The sequence below is a fragment of the Narcine bancroftii genome, chromosome 4 (assembly GCF_036971445.1).
Source record: "Narcine bancroftii isolate sNarBan1 chromosome 4, sNarBan1.hap1, whole genome shotgun sequence".
NCBI classification, from domain to species: domain Eukaryota; kingdom Metazoa; phylum Chordata; class Chondrichthyes; order Torpediniformes; family Narcinidae; genus Narcine; species Narcine bancroftii.
The window spans coordinates 177,105,081-177,126,165 of NC_091472.1; the positions used below are offsets into that span (position 1 = coordinate 177,105,081).

The 21,085-nt window shown below is 40.4% G+C and overlaps 1 protein-coding gene across 1 annotated transcript in view; it reads right to left on the minus strand.

Moving 5' to 3' along the window:
* Positions 1–20,112, minus strand: part of ksr2 (kinase suppressor of ras 2) — a 402,678-nt gene extending 382,566 nt beyond the window's left edge. The window contains exon 1 of the mRNA XM_069933137.1: positions 19,711–20,112. Within this exon, the coding sequence (XP_069789238.1) occupies positions 19,711–19,887 (177 nt within the window). The 5' untranslated portion in view covers positions 19,888–20,112. The remainder of the gene's footprint in view (positions 1–19,710) is intronic.
* Positions 20,113–21,085: the final 973 nt, after the last annotated feature.

A 21,085-nucleotide genomic window follows, 5' to 3' on the forward strand; every position in this document is an offset into this window, starting at 1 on the left:
TTGTTCAATTGAACCGGTGAGGACTCGAAAGACCGACATGGCCTGTTTCTGTTCCGTGAATGGTTATATGAATGGTTATATGAACAAATTCAATTAATTAATAGTTTAACAGAAGCGTGGATCTTGAGTTAAGGTGACAGCTTTAAGCATTGTTCATTGTTCAATTCAAAGTCATACAACACAGATCACCAAGTCTGCAATAACTATGAAGCACCCAAAGGTTTCTCTTTTTGTCCAACTTAAAATTTCTACTTCTGTTTAATCTCAACCTTTTTCTTTCCACTCACATACCACGTTAAGCAATCCCTATGTCATCGGTGCTCTGTGATTAGTAAGGGATTGCTTAACATGGTATGTGAGTGGGAAGGGAAAGGAAGGTTGAGAACCACTGCTCCAGACCCAATTGTTACTGAAATGTGAAATATTACTGAAGTAATTGTCATTGGCCCATTTCCTTTGGAGTTATGAATCCGTGCACATAATGAGTCAATTAGGTACGATTAAAATAGGGGTTTTCACCACTCCTTATTGAGTTATGTTGAATCTTGCTGCACGATAACTTTGCCCGACCACCTCGCTATTTAATAAAGCTGAACTTCTAAGTCATCTCGCAGTCTGTAATGTTTAATGCTAACGTAGTTGACACAATGGCATTATGACTGCCATGGGCGACATGCACCGAATAATCAAATCTCCTTCTTTCCACTCACATAAGCAAACCCTTGTTAATCACAGAACACCTACAACATAAGGAAAACTTAAAGTGGTATGTGGGTGGAAAGAAAAAGGTTGAGAACCACTGATCTACAATGACAAAGCCAAGTTTTACCCTTTAATTTCTTCCAGAACTATTGGTCCTGATAATAGGTTACACATCATTTTATGCTATGTATATCTGTAACTTTTAAGTCTATTCTGACAGTCAAATATGAAGATATTTATTTTCTTTTATTTTCATTTTCTTTCCTTTAATATACATTATCTTTTTTTCTCTTCTTGCATCTTAATTATACTTAAATTATTGTTAGTGTGCTTTATATAACTGGGAAGCTATCTATGGCAGGTGAGACTTTCAATGCATTCATGCATATGCATATGACAATAAGCACTCATTTACATGTGAGAAAGGTACTGCTGTAATGTATGTGCCCATGTGAGTTTCTCATTTACAGTGAAGTCCAGGTTACGATAGGGTTGCGTTCTGGCAAGCCCATCGTAAGTCGAAAAAAATCACAAGTCAAAAAAAGAATACCACATCTACCATTTTATTTTAATTAAATTTTGAATACCTTTATTCTACATTGAAAAAAAAACAATTAACGCATATGCTGTGCCATACTCTCGCACAATTCTGACCCCACCCAGCATCACAAGAGAACAGCATTCTGCACACCACAAGCGCAGGAACAGATCCGAATTCAAAAGTGGAAGTATGGTTTTGAACCATTGTAACTTTGAAAAATCGAAAGTCAGACCATTGTAAGTAGGGGAGCACCTGTAATTTGTTGACTAATACACTCAAAACACAGAGAACACAAAATAGCAGGTCTGGATTATTTGAAGTTCTCAGACTGCAAACATGTAAATTACAATAAGCATTACTTCAAATGCATTACATAATGTTTATTTATATATGGCATTAAGTGCCTTTGAGTGAATTGATTCCTTTGACAGACTTATCTCAAATATTTAATATTGTCAATATCTGTAATCAAATGCCTATACGGTATTGCAAATGCACTCTCCATCTTAAACAAATATAGGGTTTGTAAGATCAGATTCAAGTTCTATGTCTGACTCCTTGCTTCTTCCTGGACTGAATTTGCAATTAGCTCAGCTCCAGAGAAAAACCATTGATGAGCCAAGCCAAAGCTTTAGTATAAGTAGTAATTCCAGGGTATCTACTCTCTGCTGGGTTTGAAAACATTTCAGTCAAAATCCTCGCATTCGCTCCCAGAGCATACTTTCACTTGCAAGATCTGTTCTTATTTTGGAAAAATAGTGATTGTGAACAAATGTCATGGCCTTCTAACTTCATCCAGCTGCTGAGTCTTTTAAATTGGTGTAAATACAAACTTTTGAATTTGTATTTCCACGAAGAAATCTCTTGATGCCTGCCACATTGCCAGTGGGCTGATCTCGCCTCCAACCGTGCATCTTGGCGCCTCACAGTTCTCACAGGAGACAGCAACCTCCTTTGAAAGAAGACCGCAGAGCCCACCTCACTGACAAAAGACAAAGGAGGAAAAACCCAACACCCAACCCCAACCCACCAATTTTCCCTTGCAACCACTGCAACCGTGCCTGCCTGTCCCGCATCGGACTTGTCAGTCACCAATGAGCCTGCAGCAGACGTGGACATACCCCTCCATAAATCTTCGTCCGCGAACCCAAGCCAAAGAAATACAAACTTTTGAGGCACAAAGTCCATTTATACAGTAACATTAATCTTAACAATGAGCCTCAAAAGAAGCTCCAAGGATATATGAGCTCAGTCTAAAATAATTCAAAATCTTAGAGGAGGAGAAATGGAGACAGCCAGGTTAAGGAAGATAATTCCAGAGGACCAAGCCAACTCATAGAAAATCAGGATGATCAAGAGGGAAAATAAGTAGCATTTCTTTTCTAATGTGCCTCTGCAGGGCATCTATTGAATAGTAACATAGCACCAGTATTTTATCTTTCTGACCTCTTGAAAATTATTGATATTGCTATCTTTTTATGTCATTTTGCTTTCTACTACTTGTCAGCATCAATAATTTTAATACATTTAATAATACTGGACAGTATAGATAAGCGTAGAGGTTTGTGTAATGCTATTAGCTATGACAGCACCAGCGACTGGGACTGTCTAAAAAGAGTTTTTTTTAAAATCTTCTCCCTATGATTTGCGTGGATTTTGTCTGGGTGCTCCAATTTCTTCCCTCCCTCCAAAACATATGGGATTGGTGGGTCAATTGGATGTAATTGGGCTGCAAGAATTTCATGGGACAGAAGGACCTTGTACTGTACATTATAAAAAAATTAAATTTTTATTCCATTTTAACCAGTCAGCCTGGGAAATTTTTGATGGTCACATCAGACATATTGTAGAGATCCTTTATATCGATACTTTTGCAGCTTTATCAGTGTATCAGAATTAGTTCCTGGTTTCAACAACAGGTGTTTTGTAGACTGCAAGTGGACAACATTCAGTACTTTAAATACAACCTAGTCAATTTTCTTCCAGTCCAAATATTCCGGTTTGTCATGAAGTTGTCTAATATCAATCGGTCTGTGTTAAACATCCTTCCCTGGCTCTTAGAGCAGCCACCAAATGATTAAATATTTGCTGTCCATCAATTTCCCAACTCTTCTGAGCTATGTCCATTTTGCATCTCTTCCTTTCATTTTTTATAGCAACATGGATACACCGATTTTGGAAATTACAGACAAATAGTTGAAATATTGCACCCCAGCACCCATTTATTTGTAATTTATCCATGCCTTTTAGATTTGCCCCCCTGTCCAAATTTTACAACTTCTCCGCATTGACCTCCAACGTTTTTTTAAAAAAAGGTAATATCCTGGAATTCATTCTGAACTAATCTTATTTAAATCTATCAGTTGCTAATAATTATTTCAAAGAACTGCATAACTTTTATTATAAATTCAAAGAGTGCTTGGTCACAACTCTACTAATTTAACATAATGTCTAAATTTTTCTGGGAATTTTCCCTCCAAATTTTATCTAAAAAAAATTCATTGTCCCATAGACAAAGGAGAAACTTGATAGGTGGTAGGTCCATAGACTGAAATTAATAACATGGCAAAAGATTCTGGGTTAAATTCAGGAATTCGGGGTGCCATGGTTACTGTTGCGGTTTGCACAACACTATGAGAGCGCCAGCAACTCAGTTTTGAATCTAATGTTGTCTGTAAGGAGTTTGGACATTCTGCCCGTGACCTCCGCATGTTTCCTCCAGGTGCTCTGGTTTCCACCCACCCTTCAAAAATGTACATGGTGTGTAGGTTAATTGTAGGTGTATTTGGAGGGCTAAATATAAAAGTTGTAAATTTAAAATTCAGCTATCATTGATTCCAAACCAATTTTAGGGCTTTGAAGATTCCTGCTAATAATATTGATTGCCTAGATACTCACCTGCTGTTATTGAGATACAAAGAGTGTTGCACATATGTGAACAAATCTCTTTGAAATTTAAAAACAGCTTTGGAATGTATCTAAACATTCTTTAAGTAGGCTTGCATAATGTAATACAGGGACACAATCCTTTAGCCGGAACCCTTGTGGGACAGTGTGTTCCGAATTTCTGGATTTTAGAAAGCCAGATTTAAACCCACCCGAATTCTGCTGCCGTATCCACCCCCACCCCCTTCCAGTCGCACTGCCATCTTCCCCCCCCCACCAACCCCCGCCCGCCCGACTCACGCTACTGGACTCCCCTCTCCTCCGCCCAACTCGCGCTGCCGGTCTCCCCACCCACCCCCACCACTCTATTGGGAGCCTTATATATGATTGCAGCAGTGGCACATTTGTTTGAGAACCTGCCATTTCAACTAAGGCTTTGCCCAATGGGTGAAATGCAAATACAGCAAAACCCCTGTTATCCAGAATTCAAGCAACCAGTAGCCTCAAGCAACTGGCAAAAATATCTCAGAAAATAAATAGGTAGAAAAAAAAATGAAGTTTAAAATTAGGGCGCCGCACCATTAATTCGTCAATCTCACAACATGCAGAAAATTCACTTTTACGGCATCTGCCAATCCTCATAGGTGCCAGATACAAGGAGTTTTACTGTAATGCACCAGCTGGGACTGATGCTAAACCTAAGATCAGAAACCTTTTGCTTAGTTGAGGCCATGGGTTGGATCAGTTAGTTAGGGGTACCAAAACTGACTGCAAATATGATCTCCCCATTACTTCCATACCCACTGTCTTTCACTTACCCATTTGATTCACCAGCCACCCACCTACATAAAGTAAAATTCACAGTGGTGTGGCGGCTCACCACTATGCAGGCGAACCGGCCCCACTTGTAAGCCACGTGGCGGGGCAACCGGCCAAAATGGCGCCGTCGGGGGTTTCCCCTTCCTCCCAGCACGGAGCTCAGAAGCCCACGCTGGGGGACCACGTGATTCCCAGGTGACGTCAGCGCCCTCCAGCGTGGTTCTCAGCCAGGTTCGGGCTGGCAGCCCAGCAGCCTGCAATAAACTAGTCTGCTCACTGAGCTCAACCCCTCTGGTTGTGTGTGTTATTGCAGGAGCAGTGTAGCCGCCACTGCAGTGGTTTTAATAGCTTTAATTTACCGTTGATAAAAGGGAATAAACATTTTCATAGCTTCACACTTCATATCGATGTGTAAAACAAAGCATATTGTAAATGATAACAATACTCAACTTCAAATAAATATAAGCAAATGAAAATGATAATAAAAGATTTAATAATGAATAATAATGATAAATTCAAAGAAAAGTTTCTCAATAACTCACATCTCTTCCATGGTCATTCCAAGAATGAAAAGAGAACTCCTGGTCCACTCAGATATTACGACATATGATATCATAGTAAAACTATAGAAACTACAAAAACAATTAATCCTTAAAGGAAAAGTACAAAAAAACCCCATAAATCATAAACACAAGGTTTTAACCTCTACATTCCACCCACTAATTATTATAATAATAATTATTATTATAATAGACATTAATGACTAATACATAATTACCTTACCAACTTGTTCAACTTGGGACAGATATGGGATATGGGAAGAAATCCAGAGCACCCAGGGAACACCCATGTTGTCACAGGGAGTCTAAAATTTTAACTCAAATAGCATCAGGGGTTGCACCAAAACATATGCAACTATCACAACATGAACTTATATCAGGGTATAAGCAAGACAACTTAGTGTTAGACATGTGTACTCTGTGTACCACTTTGAATTGCATTAAATAATGACAAGCACATAGTGAAGAGTTATTCTCTTTGGCTTGGCTTCGCGGGCGAAGATTTATGGAGGGGGTAAAAAGTCCACGTCAGCTGCAGGCTCGTTTGTGGCTGACCAGTCCGATGCGGGACAGGCAGACACGATTGCAGCGGTTGCAAGGGAAAATTGGTTGGTTGGGGTTGGGTGTTGGGTTTTTCCTCCTTTGCCTTTTGTCAGTGAGGTGGGCTCTGCGGTCTTCTTCAAAGGAGGCTGCTGCCCGCCAAACTGTGAGGCGCCAAGATGCACGGTTTGAGGCAATATCAGCCCACTGGCGGTGGTCAATGTGGCAGGCACCAAGAGATTTCTTTAGGCAGTCCTTGTACCTTTTCTTTGGTGCACCTCTGTCACGGTGGCCAGTGGAGAGCTCGCCATATAATACGATCTTGGGAAGGCGATGGTCCTCCATTCTGGAGACGTGACCCATCCAGCGCAGCTGGATCTTCAGCAGCGTGGACTCGATGCTGTCGACCTCTGCCATCTCGAGTACCTCGACGTTAGGGGTGTGAGCGCTCCAATGGATGTTGAGGATGGAGCGGAGACAACGCTGGTGGAAGCGTTCTAGGAGCCGTAGGTGGTGCCGGTAGAGGACCCATGATTCGGAGCCGAACAGGAGTGTGGGTATGACAACGGCTCTGTATACGCTTATCTTTGTGAGGTTTTTCAGTTGGTTGTTTTTCCAGACTCTTTTGTGTAGTCTTCCAAAGGCGCTATTTGCCTTGGCGAGTCTGTTGTCTATCTCATTGTCGATCCTTGCATCTGATGAAATGGTGCAGCCGAGATAGGTAAACTGGTTGACCGTTTTGAGTTTTGTGTGCCCGATGGAGATGTGGGGGGGCTGGTAGTCATGGTGGGGAGCTGGCTGATGGAGGACCTCAGTTTTCTTCAGGCTGACTTCCAGGCCAAACATTTTGGCAGTTTCCGCAAAGCAGGACGTCAAGCGCTGAAGAGCTGGCTCTGAATGGGCAACTAAAGCGGCATCATCTGCAAAGAGTAGTTCACGGACAAGTTTCTCTTGTGTCTTGGTGTGAGCTTGCAGGCGCCTCAGATTGAGTTATTAACCAACTTAAAAATAACATCCCAATCATCACCTGATATCGTCAAATTTAGGTCCTGTTCCCAGGCATTTTTCATTTTACGTAATAAGGCCTGTTTTAAATGTAATAGCTTCTCATAAGTGATAGATATTCAACCGTACTCCTTCCTTTGCTTCTCCTTGGGCGAGATGTGCGATTTTGCTTAAATGGAAGGATACTGCCCCACCCACTCATGGTCAGTGGCTGGGAGACATCACGTCTTGTCTGAATGCGGAAAAGATTCGATATTCAGTTAATAGTTCAAATATAAGATTTCAGATGTTATGGGGATCATTCATAACTAATTTTTCAAAGTAATTTGACTATTTGACCTATATCTTTTCTTTAATTCCATTTATTTCAATGCTGACTTCATATAACATCATACAACCATGGTAAGGGAAAGGGTTGTGGTTTTTTCTTTTTTTCTTTTCCCTTTATTTTCTTTTGTTTGAATATAATGTAATACCTGGACTATGATCTATGGATGTGTTTTTTCAATTTGTATATTGTCTTGATGTGCCTTCAGATTGTTTAATATCCATGTATAACACTTCATAATGGCTTTTCATTTTATTTCTTAATTTGTATTGTTTAAAATGTAAAAAAACAAATTTAAAAAGTAAAAAAAATTATAGGAGTCAGGAACTCAATGGTTGAATGGGTCATGAAGGCTGAAAGCCTCACCACATTTAAAAAATACTAGGTTAATAAATTAGAGCTACAAATTAGAGCTACAAATTCCAAGAAAATGAGAATAACCTAAATTCCATTTTCAGTCAGCATGGACATGATGAGCCAAATTATCTCATTCTGTAGTGTAAATTTCCAAGATTCATTGCTAAATTTGGTATGAAATGGTAGAAATCCCAGGAAATACTGCACAGAGAGATCAGTGGGTTAGCCTTTGAGGAGCGACACCAAGGACTATACTCACTGGAATTCAAAAGAATGAAAGCTATCTAACAGAAACATATGAAAGGAAGAGATAAGAAAGAGACAGGAAAATTGTGAGAGTAGAACTGGGGAACACATCCTAAAGATTCGACAGAGTGTAAGTAGGGCACAGATGAGGAGGAACTGCTTTTCCCAGAGAGTAGTGAATCTGTGGAATTCTCTGCCAAAGGATGTAGAGGCTACCTCATTAAATATATTTAAGGCCGAGTTAGTGATATTTTTGCATTGCAGGAGAATTAAGGATTATAGAGAAAAGGCAGGAGTTGACTCAATGGTGAGATCCTATTGAATAATGGAGCAGGCTTGAAGGGACAGATGGCCGACTCCTACTCCAATTTCTTAAGTCCTTCTAGCATACAGGCTGTATCAGGCAAGATTAAGAAAAGTAGATTTTCAAAGATCTCTTTGAACTAGATGGTTTTAGATACTGCTTAACAACAACTGGATTCACAGTTATCATTAATGAGACTAGTTTTTTAAATAAATTCAAGATGTATTTAATTGATTTGGAATTCTGATTCAATCTCATGTTTCTATATCAATAGTTTAGAACTCAGATAACTACTCTAATAATTTAACCATCTAACTTAACCAAAATGGAACAATGACAATCCCCAACAAGAGAGATCGCCATCTCTCCTCTAAATTCAATTGCTTAATAAATTGCTAACTACCCTTCCTTCAACATCCTCAATCAGTGGTTAATGAAATGGATCCAAGATCACATAATTGATGGTAAGTTGCCCACACCAGGTATCTCCAAAGCTTTATTCTTCACCTTCAAGTCAGAAATCAGAAGTGCGATGAAATAAATTTCACCTGCTCCAGGCTTTTATTTGCAATAATGCTCAGAAAAACTATCTGCTGCATCAGCACATTTTCCACTTGTTTAAACATCTAATTTGCCTCAATGTGTTTTTTAGATAGAGATATAATTAGGTTGTTGCAGCAATTCACCTCTATTCCTATATTAATTGAATCATTAGCCCCTTTTCCACTGGTACCCTGTCCCAGGAATTAACTGGGAATTTATTAGGACAGGGTCATCGCCGGCATCAAATGACATCATTTCACGCTGGGGATTAACCACCTCGACTCCTACTCATATCCCAGGTGTTTGCTGGCGTCGGCATACTGATAAAACCAGTGGAGAAGCGACAGCAGAAAGTCACATATTTCCAGTTGAAGGTAGAACACTCCGATCCCCAGGGATGAATGTGTTCAGTGGAAAACCAATTAGTGTCCCATTTCAGGGTGGCAAATTGGAAACAGCACAAAGTGCTTCCTATCCCGGTACACTACACAGCCAATTAACTGGGATGCCAGTGGAAAAAGGGCTAACGGTGACTGCTTCAAGTTTGGTTGCACTATTAGTTTCCAATGTGTGTGATAAATTTAAATAAAATTAAGACATACAGTGCGGTAACATGCCCTTCCGGCCTGTGAGCCCATGCCACCCAAATACCCTAATTAACCAACAAACTTGATAAGTTTTCAAAGATGGGAGGAAACCACAGTAACCAGAGAAAATCCACGCAGACATGTGGAGAACGAGCAAACTTCTTTCTACAGCACTGGATTGGAACCGGGGTCGCTGGTACTGCAAAAGCCTTGTACTAACCATGAAGCCCAACATAACTATAGAAGTCATGATCTGGGGACCTCAACAGTGTAGAAAACATCAACAAGGATTGAAATTATACTACCTCTGTTTATTTAATGAGGTCTCTCTTTCATTTTGTCTAATTATTTTTTCTTTCAATCTCTCCTTAAAGTATTGTGTTTAAAAAACAGTTGCTCCTCATGTGGCATGGTAGCAGAGCAGTTAGCGACCTGAGTTCAAATCTGACCTCGAATCCTGTCTGTGTGGAGTGCACATATTCTTCTTATGACTGTTTGTCCAACATCCTCTGGTTTTCTCCCACATCCCAAATGTGCATTTGTATGTTAACTGGTTACTGTAAATTGCCCGTTCTGCAGGCAGATGACTGAAGAATCAAGGAGGAGTTAGTAGCCAAGTAAGAAAGAAATTGGAGCAAGGAGACACATGAGGGAATTTGACTCATGGGTGTTTCTTTGAGAGCTGGTTTAGACAATGGCTGAATGGATTCCTGCTACGTCACAAGGTACAATCTGAATATGACACCCTTACATTGCAGATTACTCCAATTGATAGCAGTAAGATGAAGCTCTTGTTTCCCAGACAATGTTTTCATGCCGTGGTTTGCTGTAATATTAATTAGATTTTTGATTTTGATGCAAGGTTTCTCAGTTCTGGTTTCAAGATTCTTAGCTTCATTGTCATACTTAACAACAGATGAACAAGGGTTCACCGCAATCTGATTTTGATAGCAAAGGGAATGGCCTTACTTTTTCTATTACAGTAGGTTTGGTCATTGTTAACTTGCCCATGACGGCAATTCCCAGAGCCTATCTAAAGTATTCACTTCAGCTGCTGAGGATGGTGGTGGCCAGTTATTTATAGGAATTCAGTTTCTGATCACTTGTGTTTTTTTTTGCATTCCTGATGAGTAAAGACACTTCCGTCTAGAGCTAATCTCTCATCAAAATGTATCTGTTTTTGTTTAAACAAGCTGTGTTGTTAGATTCTTCATTCTTCTTTGTTATCAGCTATTCATCAAAACACAAATTGGTGATAATTATTCCAATCAAAAGTGACTACCAATGACACTATCCACAATCATTGCTCTGGTTAAGATCCAACTGGAATAATTATTTTCACAGATTTCCTATTGCATTGCAGGTCTTCACAATTTACTCCAACCCATACTATTTCTAATGTCTAATGAAGTCCTCTGGTACTATACCTGTTTTTATAATAACTCTGATATTAATTTTCTGGTTGATTGTATATCTTTTCATCCCAAATCCTTGTCTATTGCTCAGAACCTCCTCAACTCTCATAAGTTAGCTCTACTTGATTTATAGTAACACTTTACTCAGGGAATAGAAGCGACTGATCATCATTAGTTTTCCAAATGACAAAATTATCCCTCTTGGGATTATTATTACTGTATAAATCCAATCATTTGGCTAAATTGTGAGGCCCATATTTCTCTCATATTTTATCAGTGACAATTTTCCTCCCTTTCTTCTGAATTTTGTAGATATATCAACTCTAGGTGATTTTTTTTCCCCCAGACATTAACCTTTATAGATTCCTTCAGCTTCCAGATTGTGCTTTGTAGATTTGTGTCAATTCCTGAACAACTTGGTTTGTTCTTCAAGATGCAAGTGATTTTGGAATATTTTTTCAGGCGTATGTTTTCCTGCAGTATTCTAGTCATTATGCCAGAATTGTTTGCCAAAACCTCTTATTTCTTTCTTATTATTATAGATATTTATTGAAATATATCTCCCAATGCAGAAAATGCAATGGACAAACATGGCTTTTCCAATAGTTATGCTGTTTCAGCCTCTTGGATTATAATACAATGCACAGGGAGAACAGAGTACAAAAATCAAGTACACTGTGGTTCTGTGGACATTTTCAATCCAAATTGTAATGAATTAACAATGCCAAGAAGTTTACTAACCAACAATGGTGGAGCCAAAAGAAGGTGCCATTTTAAATGAGTTTGCAACTACAATAGAAATATGGTGAATTAGCAGAGATATTAAAATCTGCACAGGTGAAGAGATATTTCTCTTTATCCTAACCTCAATACCACATGCAGAGCTGGAAAGCAAACTACAAATAACTTGTTTACAGAGCCATTAAAAATTTATGCTTCAAACATGAAACTGCTTGGGATTTCACTTCTATTTTCAACATGTAGTGATCCAAATCCATCTTTGTAACCCAATTTTCACAAATCAGAAACCAGTTTGCTCCCATGATAAAACCGAAATGTAAATGACACCTTCTGTGAAATTAGCACCTCATGTTGATCGGCTAGATATGTGCCATAGATTCAAAGGGCAGAATTTCCTGAGTTGACTAAAACATAGTGCCACATATGCTGCAAATTTAGGCTTGTTAATTTAATTGTTAATTGCAGGAGATGCAAACGATGATCAGTTAGTAATGCTGGTGCCTCAAATTCAGAGGGTTGTGGATGCTAAGTCTCATTCCAAAGACTTCATAAATATCTACTCTAACACCCTAGTTAGCAAGCACTGCAGTCCCAGAGGTGCCATCTTTTGCATAACATTTCACCTGAACCACCATCTGCTCTCTGAAGTGAATTTATAGATGCGAGCGCTGCTGTGCGAGGAATTCAGACACAAAGTTCGTTGACTGTACAAACAGGCTTTAATCTGCTTAAACTCGTACACACAAAATCTCTACCTTCTTGCTCGACTGACTACCAAAAGGGCCAGCACGTGTCTTTATATGGGCCGATGATTGACAGCAGGTAGGTGGGGCCAGCTTCCCAGGTTGCCTACCTGAAGGTACAGGCCGGTAGGAGTGCAGCCAGCGTAGTGGTTGTATCACCACATTAGATCTCATGGCATTATTTCACACGAGAATAGGGAATTACCATTAGCATCTCAAGCTAATATTTATCTCTTGATCAACATAATTGAAAGCACAGTTTCTGGTCTTTTTGTTGTGTTTTTTTTTGTATGTTACAAGGCTAGCTACACTATAAAGTAATGCAATGACTCAAAAATGATTGATGCATCCAGATGTGGGGAAAGTAGTTATAGAAATAGAAGTCATCCATTTTTAAGAATCTCAAGCCTCTGCCTGTTTCCTCCAAAAGTACATTTTTTTAAGGAAAATGGATAAGTTCTCAAAGAAGGATAAATTGCAAGGCTGTGGCGAGAGAACTAATTAGATAACACTTTCAACGAACCAGCACAATGCCAACAATGTTTCCTTCTGTGCAAGAAAATTGATCATGTTTTACACTGTCCAAGGATCGAAGCACAAATACCAATGCCTCCCTATTAACACCCAATCATCTCAGGTCATTTCAGGAGCTTAAGGCACCAGCTGAAATTCAAATAGGTGGAACGGCATGTTGTAATGAGGACATTGTGATTTCGCAACAGGATATAGATAGAATAAGCGAAGAGGCAAAAACCTGTCAAATGGGTTTAATGTGGGGAAGTGTGAGATCATGCATTTGAGTAGGTGGAATTTTATTTCAATGTAGTAAGATAGGAAATTAGTGAAGTTCAGAGGTTCCCTCGAACATGAATCGCAAAATAATTACAGGCAGGACCAACAGGTAGTTATGGTGTTTATTGAAAAAGGCTTCGAATTTAAGATGATAAAGGTTTTGTCACAGTTGTACAGAGTGAGTGTGAGGCCTCATCTGGAAAACTATCCACAGTTTTAGTCCCTGTACCTAAAGAAAAGAAACAGTAGATTACATTGGAAACAGTTCAAAGGAGATTTACGAGGCTAATTCCTTGGATGAGAGAGTTTTCCTTTCAAAAAGAGGCTAGACATTTTGGATCTGTATTTCTTGGACTTGAGAAGAATGAGGGTGACTTTATTCAAACACATAATATCCAAAGGAGGATTGAGACATGGTTATTGATAAGATGTTTTCACTAGTAGGAGAGACACAAAGAAGGAAACAGAGCAACTAAATAAGAGACAGGTCATTTGCAACTGTTACATGAAAATTTATTCTCTTGGGGTAGTGGATCTCTGTAATTCTTTGAGGGAGTGGAGGCCAGGTCATTTGATATAGTGAAGGTGGAAATAAATATTTTAAAGATTGAGATATTAAGGATTTGGTGTACTAGCACCATGTAGCTAGGCCACAATCTCATCGAATGGCAAGACAGACTCCTGCTCCTTTTTATGGCTTTCTTGTATTAATGATTATCCTTTCCACACATTTTGTTAAGTAAGAATACTATCATCATATTTGTATTATCAATAAGAAAAAAATATGTATCTAATAATCTTCAAGTCATACCCAGACTAATCCCACTCCCCTCACTGAATCATTTGCCATCCCACCTGGATTAATTTAATTGCAGACTGTCTTCGATCTCTGCAAACAAACATTATAGCCACAAGTTCCAGGACATCAATTCTGCGGCTACACACCCACAGGACCTGTTTCCATGGCTTAAATAGTGGAACAAAATCTCTCCTTCAGGGACACCATAAAGCAATATGCTACTTCGAGTACCCCATTTCCATGCAACTTGTTTATGGAATCTTGTCCATGGCGCTGCTCATTCCCCCTCACTGGTAAAGGAAGCAGTGACTTTCCAGGATTGATGTTAAAAACTTTTAAGGTAGAGAATTCAGTGAAAGCATGATTCCAGTACCACACCTCTTGGTTAGAGAGAGGAAAATGAGAGGGTGTCATGTACATCTATTGATTTAGGAAGGCAAAGACCAAGACAGCCAAATATGGGTACAAGAATACAGACATTAGAAATAACAATTGGAATACCACACATAAGCTTTCTCCGACAGGATCACTCACTCCCATTCCTCATACTTTATACACTTTATTCAAGAATAACAAATATATCAGGCACAATTTCTCTCACATAGGAGAAGCAAATCAACACCTGCAGCAGCAGACCAGGATTATAAATTGAGTCACTTTGAAAAGAGGATGATTTCATCAACCATATGAAAGCCAGTGGCCAGCAAGATATCATGGAAGATTGCAACATGATCATAGTTGGTCCTGCTCCAAAATAATGCTTCCAACAAAATGCAAGTATTGATCCTTTGAAGGGTACAATAATTGGGCTTGTTCCTACCTGGTTTCAATGACCTGGTCCATAGTGTAATGGCACATGCCAAAATCAATATAATGGGAATGAATGGAGGTTGAGAGGAAGCAGTAACTGAGCGTTGTGCACCAACTGAGGTGTTCCACATCGTGCAGCTATACTCAAGATTAACTATACTAAGGTAAGATGCACTCTATTATCAGTATTGGATTACACTTCAAACCCAGAGTGTTTACAAAACATGCAGAACTTGACTGAATTTATAGTATCTGTAATTCTATAAATTAAAATTTCAATATTTATGTTGGAAGTGCAATTGAAAGTGACTTTCTTAAGTTGTGTTCACAGCAAAAAGTGATAAAATATAAATTGAAAGCAAAATAAAAATCTCTTTAATTACTATTGAGGAGGTTGAGGTTTGCAGAAATTTGAAGCTATAGCTTCAGCGTTATTGATTAAAAAGTAATTAGTACTGTCATATAAATCAATATCAGGAATATTTTGCACATAATAAGATCCCAGAAAACCCATGTTTTAAAATAAATATCGATCTTTGAAGAAGCTGAGAGTCAACTGTTGAGTACATTTGGAAAATTCTTTGCTCTCTGGATACAAAAATGGAATCCGTGAAGAATCTAACAATTTGTTTTAATATTTCATTTAAAAATTGGTAGATCAGCGCAGCACAAAAGCATCAGTTTAATTTGTCCAAAAGATAAGTTTCTTTTGGAAAAGTCCTAACAAAAGCTGCTTATGACATAAAAAGAAATCAACCAAAACTTATAACCATATAACCACTTACAGCACAGAACAGGCCAGTTCGGCCCTACTAGTCCATGCCATAACAATTCCCCACCCTCCTAGTCCCACTGACCAGCACCCGGTCCATACCCCTCCAGTCCTCTCCTCTCCATGTAACTATCCAGTCTTTCCTTAAATGTAACCTCCTCGACCACGTCTGTCGGAAGCTCATTCCACATCCCTACCACCCTTTGCATACAGAAATTTCCCCTCATGTTCCCCTTATAATTTTCCCCCTTCAATCTTAAACCATGCCCTCTAGTTTGAATCTCCCCTACTCTTCATTGAAAAAGCCTATCCACATTTACTGTCTGTCCCTTTTAAAATCTTAAACACTTCTATCAAGTCCCCCCTCAATCTTCTACGCTCCAGAGAAAAAAGCCCTAGTCTGCACAACCTTTCCCTGTAACTCAAACCTTGAAATCCTGTCAACATTCTCGTGAACCTTCTCTGCACTCTCTCTATTTTGTTTATATCTTTCCTATAATTTGGTGACCAAAACGGTATACAGTACTCCAAATTTGGCCTCACCAATGCCTTGTACAATTTCATCATAACCTCCCTACTCTTGAATACTCCGATTTATGAAGGCCAACATTCCCAATGCCTCCTTCACCACAGAATGAAATTACTATCTTGAAAATTTCAAAATTCTGTATCAAATTCTAGCACCATATAAATTCCTTCCTGAAAGATTACTGATCCTCTTTCTTTTTGGCCTTACTCCCTCTTCTAAAGGGATGGATAAACATTACCAATGATAGCTATATACAATATATTTTAGATGCTACATAAAACAAACCTTTGAAGAAGCTGAGAGTCAACTGTTCAATATTGATTACATTTAGATCAGTAATACATTCTAAACCAAGGCAAGTCTAAATCTAGACTTTTAAAGACAACAGAGATAATGCCTATTTTGAACTGTCTTGTTCGACTCCACTCCATATTCTCAAAATATGCCTGCATTGAAGATATTTTCTTCCTCTCTCTAAAGAGTTTTGTGAAGTTCTCTCACACCACTCATCTACTGCCTACCTTTTTATCTTAGACTTGACAAACATTTTTGACTTGAAATGGTGACTGACCATTTCTACTGTCAAACCTGCTGAGTTCCTCCAGCAACAAATCCAGGTGAATTTTTTTTAAATCTCTGGTGGAGGCATCAGAAACACATCATATGAAAACTCACAGGAGGAACTCTTTTCTGTCATCTGACTGGGTATTGCAAGTGGACCACGCACAATATGAAACAATATTAATTGTTATATTGATCCTTAAGAAAAATGGGCATGTTCATTTTAATTCACCTAATTTGAATTAATGTCAAAATAGTTAACCGTCTTCTATTCTTCCATGACAATTTCTATTACATGACAGTAACTGGAATGTATACATTTTTTTTAAATAAAAGGGTGCAGTAATATGCCTAACACATTTATATAGGTTTTTGACAGTAGTTTGAGGTGCTCCCTTGAAATAAATGTGAGTTGAGTTACTTTAAGACAGTGGTTTTCAAACTTTTTCTTTCCACTCTCTTGGTGCCTGCCACATTGACCACCGCCAGTGGGCTGATAACGCCTCAAACCGTGCATCTTGGCGCCTCACAGTTTGGCGGGCAGCAACCTCCTTTGAAGAAGACCGCAGAGCCCACCTCACTGACAAAAGGCAAAGGAGGAAAAACCCAACACCCAACCCCAACCAACCAATTTTCCCTTGCAACCGCTGCAATCGTGTCTGCCTGTCCCGCATCGGACTTGTCAGCCACAAACGAGCCTGCAGCTGACGTGGACTTTTTACCCCCTCCATAAATCTTCGTCCGCGAAGCCAAGCCAAAGAAAGAACATACCACTTTAAGTACTCCCTATGTCATAGGTTCTCTGAGATTATTAGAGTGGGGACTATTTAAAGTGGTAGGTGAATGGGGAAAAAAGGTTGAGAACCTTTTGCTTGAGAAAAATTGTCATTGGCTCATTTCCTTTGGAGTTATGAAACCCTGCAAATAACGAGTTAATTAGTTACGATTAAAACAGTGGTTTTCAACCGTTTTCTTTCCACTCACATCCCTTACTAATCACAGAGCAGAGGGATTACTTAAAGTGATATGTCAGTGGAAAAAAAAGGTTGCGATCTACCGTTTTAAGTGCTCAATATTACTGAGCCAGGACGTTGTATAAAGTTTGCATATCAGCAGAAGAATGGAACAACTTGGCCCCTCTGCATCATTCACTGTGCATGCTTATCTGGTCGAGTTCTGCGACTCGCAAGACTACGAATTTAAGCGTGGACATCGGAGCCTAGTTTTAACCAAGCTTTATCGCACACCATGAAGGAAGGGCTCGTTCATTCGCGGTTTGAAAAGAGGAGCTGCAAACTGATTTGCATGCGGAAATTTGTACCCTCCCCACGCATGCACCCATACACAAATTTTAGGTCAACTGTCATCAGTTCCTGAACTTCTCACCCCTTCTTCATTTAACCGCAAATGCTCTTTGCGAAAGGCAACAAAATCGGGACTACAAGCTGCCAAACTTTTGAAATACTTCAAAAAAGGATATTTTATCAGCTACAACTCGCTCTGCTGAAGACAATCATCGACTGAGGACAAATTTAAATGTCATCTGCATCATATATTTGTCAAGGTTCACGTTAGGGATCTCATTGGGCTCTCAGAGCTTAATTAGGACAGTAGTTTGGAGCAATTCAGAGGAAGGCAATATTGTCTTGTGGAATATAATATAAAAACTCATCTTCGTTTGTTTTTAAAAATCAGAACTTCCTCAAAATTGTACATTTCCCAAATCTATTTTTGAACACTTGCTTTCTTCCTTTCGGTAAACAAGAACCATCATGAATGTTTTCGTTCTCATGCCTATTACCACTTTGAGCTCAGCTCAGAGTTCAAGTATTCGGACAGACTACGGTGCTGCAAGAGAAGCAGGTTCAAATCATGACGCATGGTCCAATATTTCACGCGTGGAGTTATAAAAACTACAGATGGCGTAATCTTGAGCAAACAACATTCGTCGGGTCACGCAGCATCTGTGGTCTGAAATGATCAGTCAATGTTTCGAGTCTGGACAATGAGTCTCCATAAAGGGTCTCGACACGAAACGTTGACTTTGATTATTGCCGCCCGTGGATGTTGTCCGACCCCCGAGTTCCTCCAGCGGCTCATTGCTTATTTCACGCGAACTCTGCAACATTGCAAACTCTCCAAGGGTTTGACGGTGAACAGCAGATGAGCGAGGAATCCGACGTCTCGCGAACCTCTGGCAAATCTGAATAGCACACTGACTGTTCCTCGTTTGCAGTTGGCTCATGATCGCTGGCTGCTGTGAAATTAGCCTCAAAGTGACCATGGTGCTCGAATATGCGATCGACAGGGTAATCCAGCGCCCAGAAACAATTGCAAAGCGATCGCATCCAGCTTTAGTGCAATCTTCAGTTTAATCAACAACATGAGATAGAGTCGCTCCCGACATAGTCAAATGAACATCCTATGAAAATACATGTGGATTTGCGAAGGGTATGGCTTGGAAGTCTACACTGAAAATGTGCATTAACACGGATCATCATCCGATTTTGTCCCATTTCAGATCAGAGTTGGAAAGAATTCAAAAGCTGCTGCTGCCCCGATGATACGCAACTACTGAATTAAGTCACACTTCAACAGCGGAGTCATTTGAATCCATGTGAAGTTAGGACCCCAAAATTCCCCACCTCCAATGTTACTGGTTCCAGTCACCAAGTGTTGTCCAGTAAAAGAAAACCCAGAGGCAATTAACGAGAGTGTCGTTAAAAAAGGAATCGACGCGCAGATTTCCATCGATTATTATTGAGCTGAACACACCGATGGGTGACGATTTTAGTCACCCATTTTTATTCGAAGTGGGCACGGATCGTGAGTTTCTTAAATCGACCCCTGATGTATTGGAAATGAGTCGGACTAATGTATATATTTTTTAATCACACGGAGCCCACCACCTTTCCAGCCCCTGCAGAATGCGCAGACTCACTCCATTCTGCTGCAGCTCCTTCATTTATTGCACTGCACACAACCCCCACTGGACCGTAGAGAAACAAAATACAGCACTTCGCCTGCAGTCAGCGTCTCTTCCGTCAATGCTACTAAACGGAATGCAACCATAAATTAATATTTTGGGAGGACACCAATCATCTCGATTGATCTTCGTTATTTTCCTTACCTCCAGCGTTCTGATTTCTTTTTGCGTGAGGTCATTTGATGTGGCACATTTAGTCCTTAACCCTTCCAGGCTGGAGATGCTGATGTCTATCATATTCTGGACCAACTCACATTGCTGCAATGCTTTTTGGACAGTGAGATGCTGCTCTTCGCTCGTTGTCTTATTGTCTTCATCCATGACTGGAAATGATTATCTGGTAAATAATACGCGGGTGAGAAATCTGAGGGGGATGATCTATAAATTTCAAATGCGCCCAGAGTCAAAATTGGACTGGAGAAAGTGGCCAGTGTGAGTGCAGCACTTTGGGGTCCTGATGCTACGGCGAGCCGTGCGCTTCTGCGGCAGGTGCTTGTTGTCGCCGTTCCCGACAGCTGGCACCGGGGAGCTTTTTCGCCACCGACATCTTGGTTGTCAATCAAAGGGGAGGGGGGCGGGAGCAGTGCGCCAGGTCTCGCGAGATTTCAAAAGAAAAAAAAGAGCGAGGAGCTGCGATTCGAAACTTGCTGCGAGCCTTCGGTCCTGAATTGGTCTTCGTTCAATCAGGCCTCGCTGTTATTTTGTTTCTAACCAAAGTATTGGTTAATGCCTTTTGGAATAAGTTATGCCCTTTCCTCACGGTGTCCGTCATCTGCTTTGCAATTAAAACAAAAGCAAACAAAAAGGAACGATCGGCTGACATCCATCTTTTCTGGGGGTTTTTTCCCCACACGCATGATCTTCCAATACGAAGGAACCAAACGTGTTCGATTGCCGAACATCCTAAGCATGACACTATCAATGGTACTGTGTCGGTCGATATAGATTCAAGATTCAATTTATTATCATAGTAATAAAACAGCGTGATATGACATGAAATTTCTTTTTGCCTGCTGCAAGGAAGACAGATTCGCAACCGCAGGAATGGCCGAAACGCCACTTACAGTCAGAGAGAGAGAGAGAAGCATATTTCCCCCCCCCCCCCCCCCCCCCCCACAGAGTCACACAGTGTCCGGAGATTCGCCTCCAGTGCTTCCACCGCCTCCAGTCCAAACCATTGGCAACCGGAGTTCCAGATTCGAACTTGCGACACGGTCAGGGACCCCCTCCTCGCCTCCCAGTTCGGATACCTGGTCACCCCCCCCAGCAGCCCAACGCGTGCACTGGTCCCTCAGCCACAGACCACCCCCCCCCCTCCTCCGCCTCCTCCTTTGCCCCTCCTCCACCTCCTCCTTTGCCCCTCCTCCACCTCCTCCTTGCCCCCTCCTCCACCTCCTCCTCGCCCCCCTCCACCTCCTCCCCCCCTCCTCCTCCTCCCCTCCTCCTCCTCCCTCAATGGTTCGCCACCAGGGTCACCATCTCCGTGCATCATCTTCTCCCTCTCAGACAGTGCGTGATC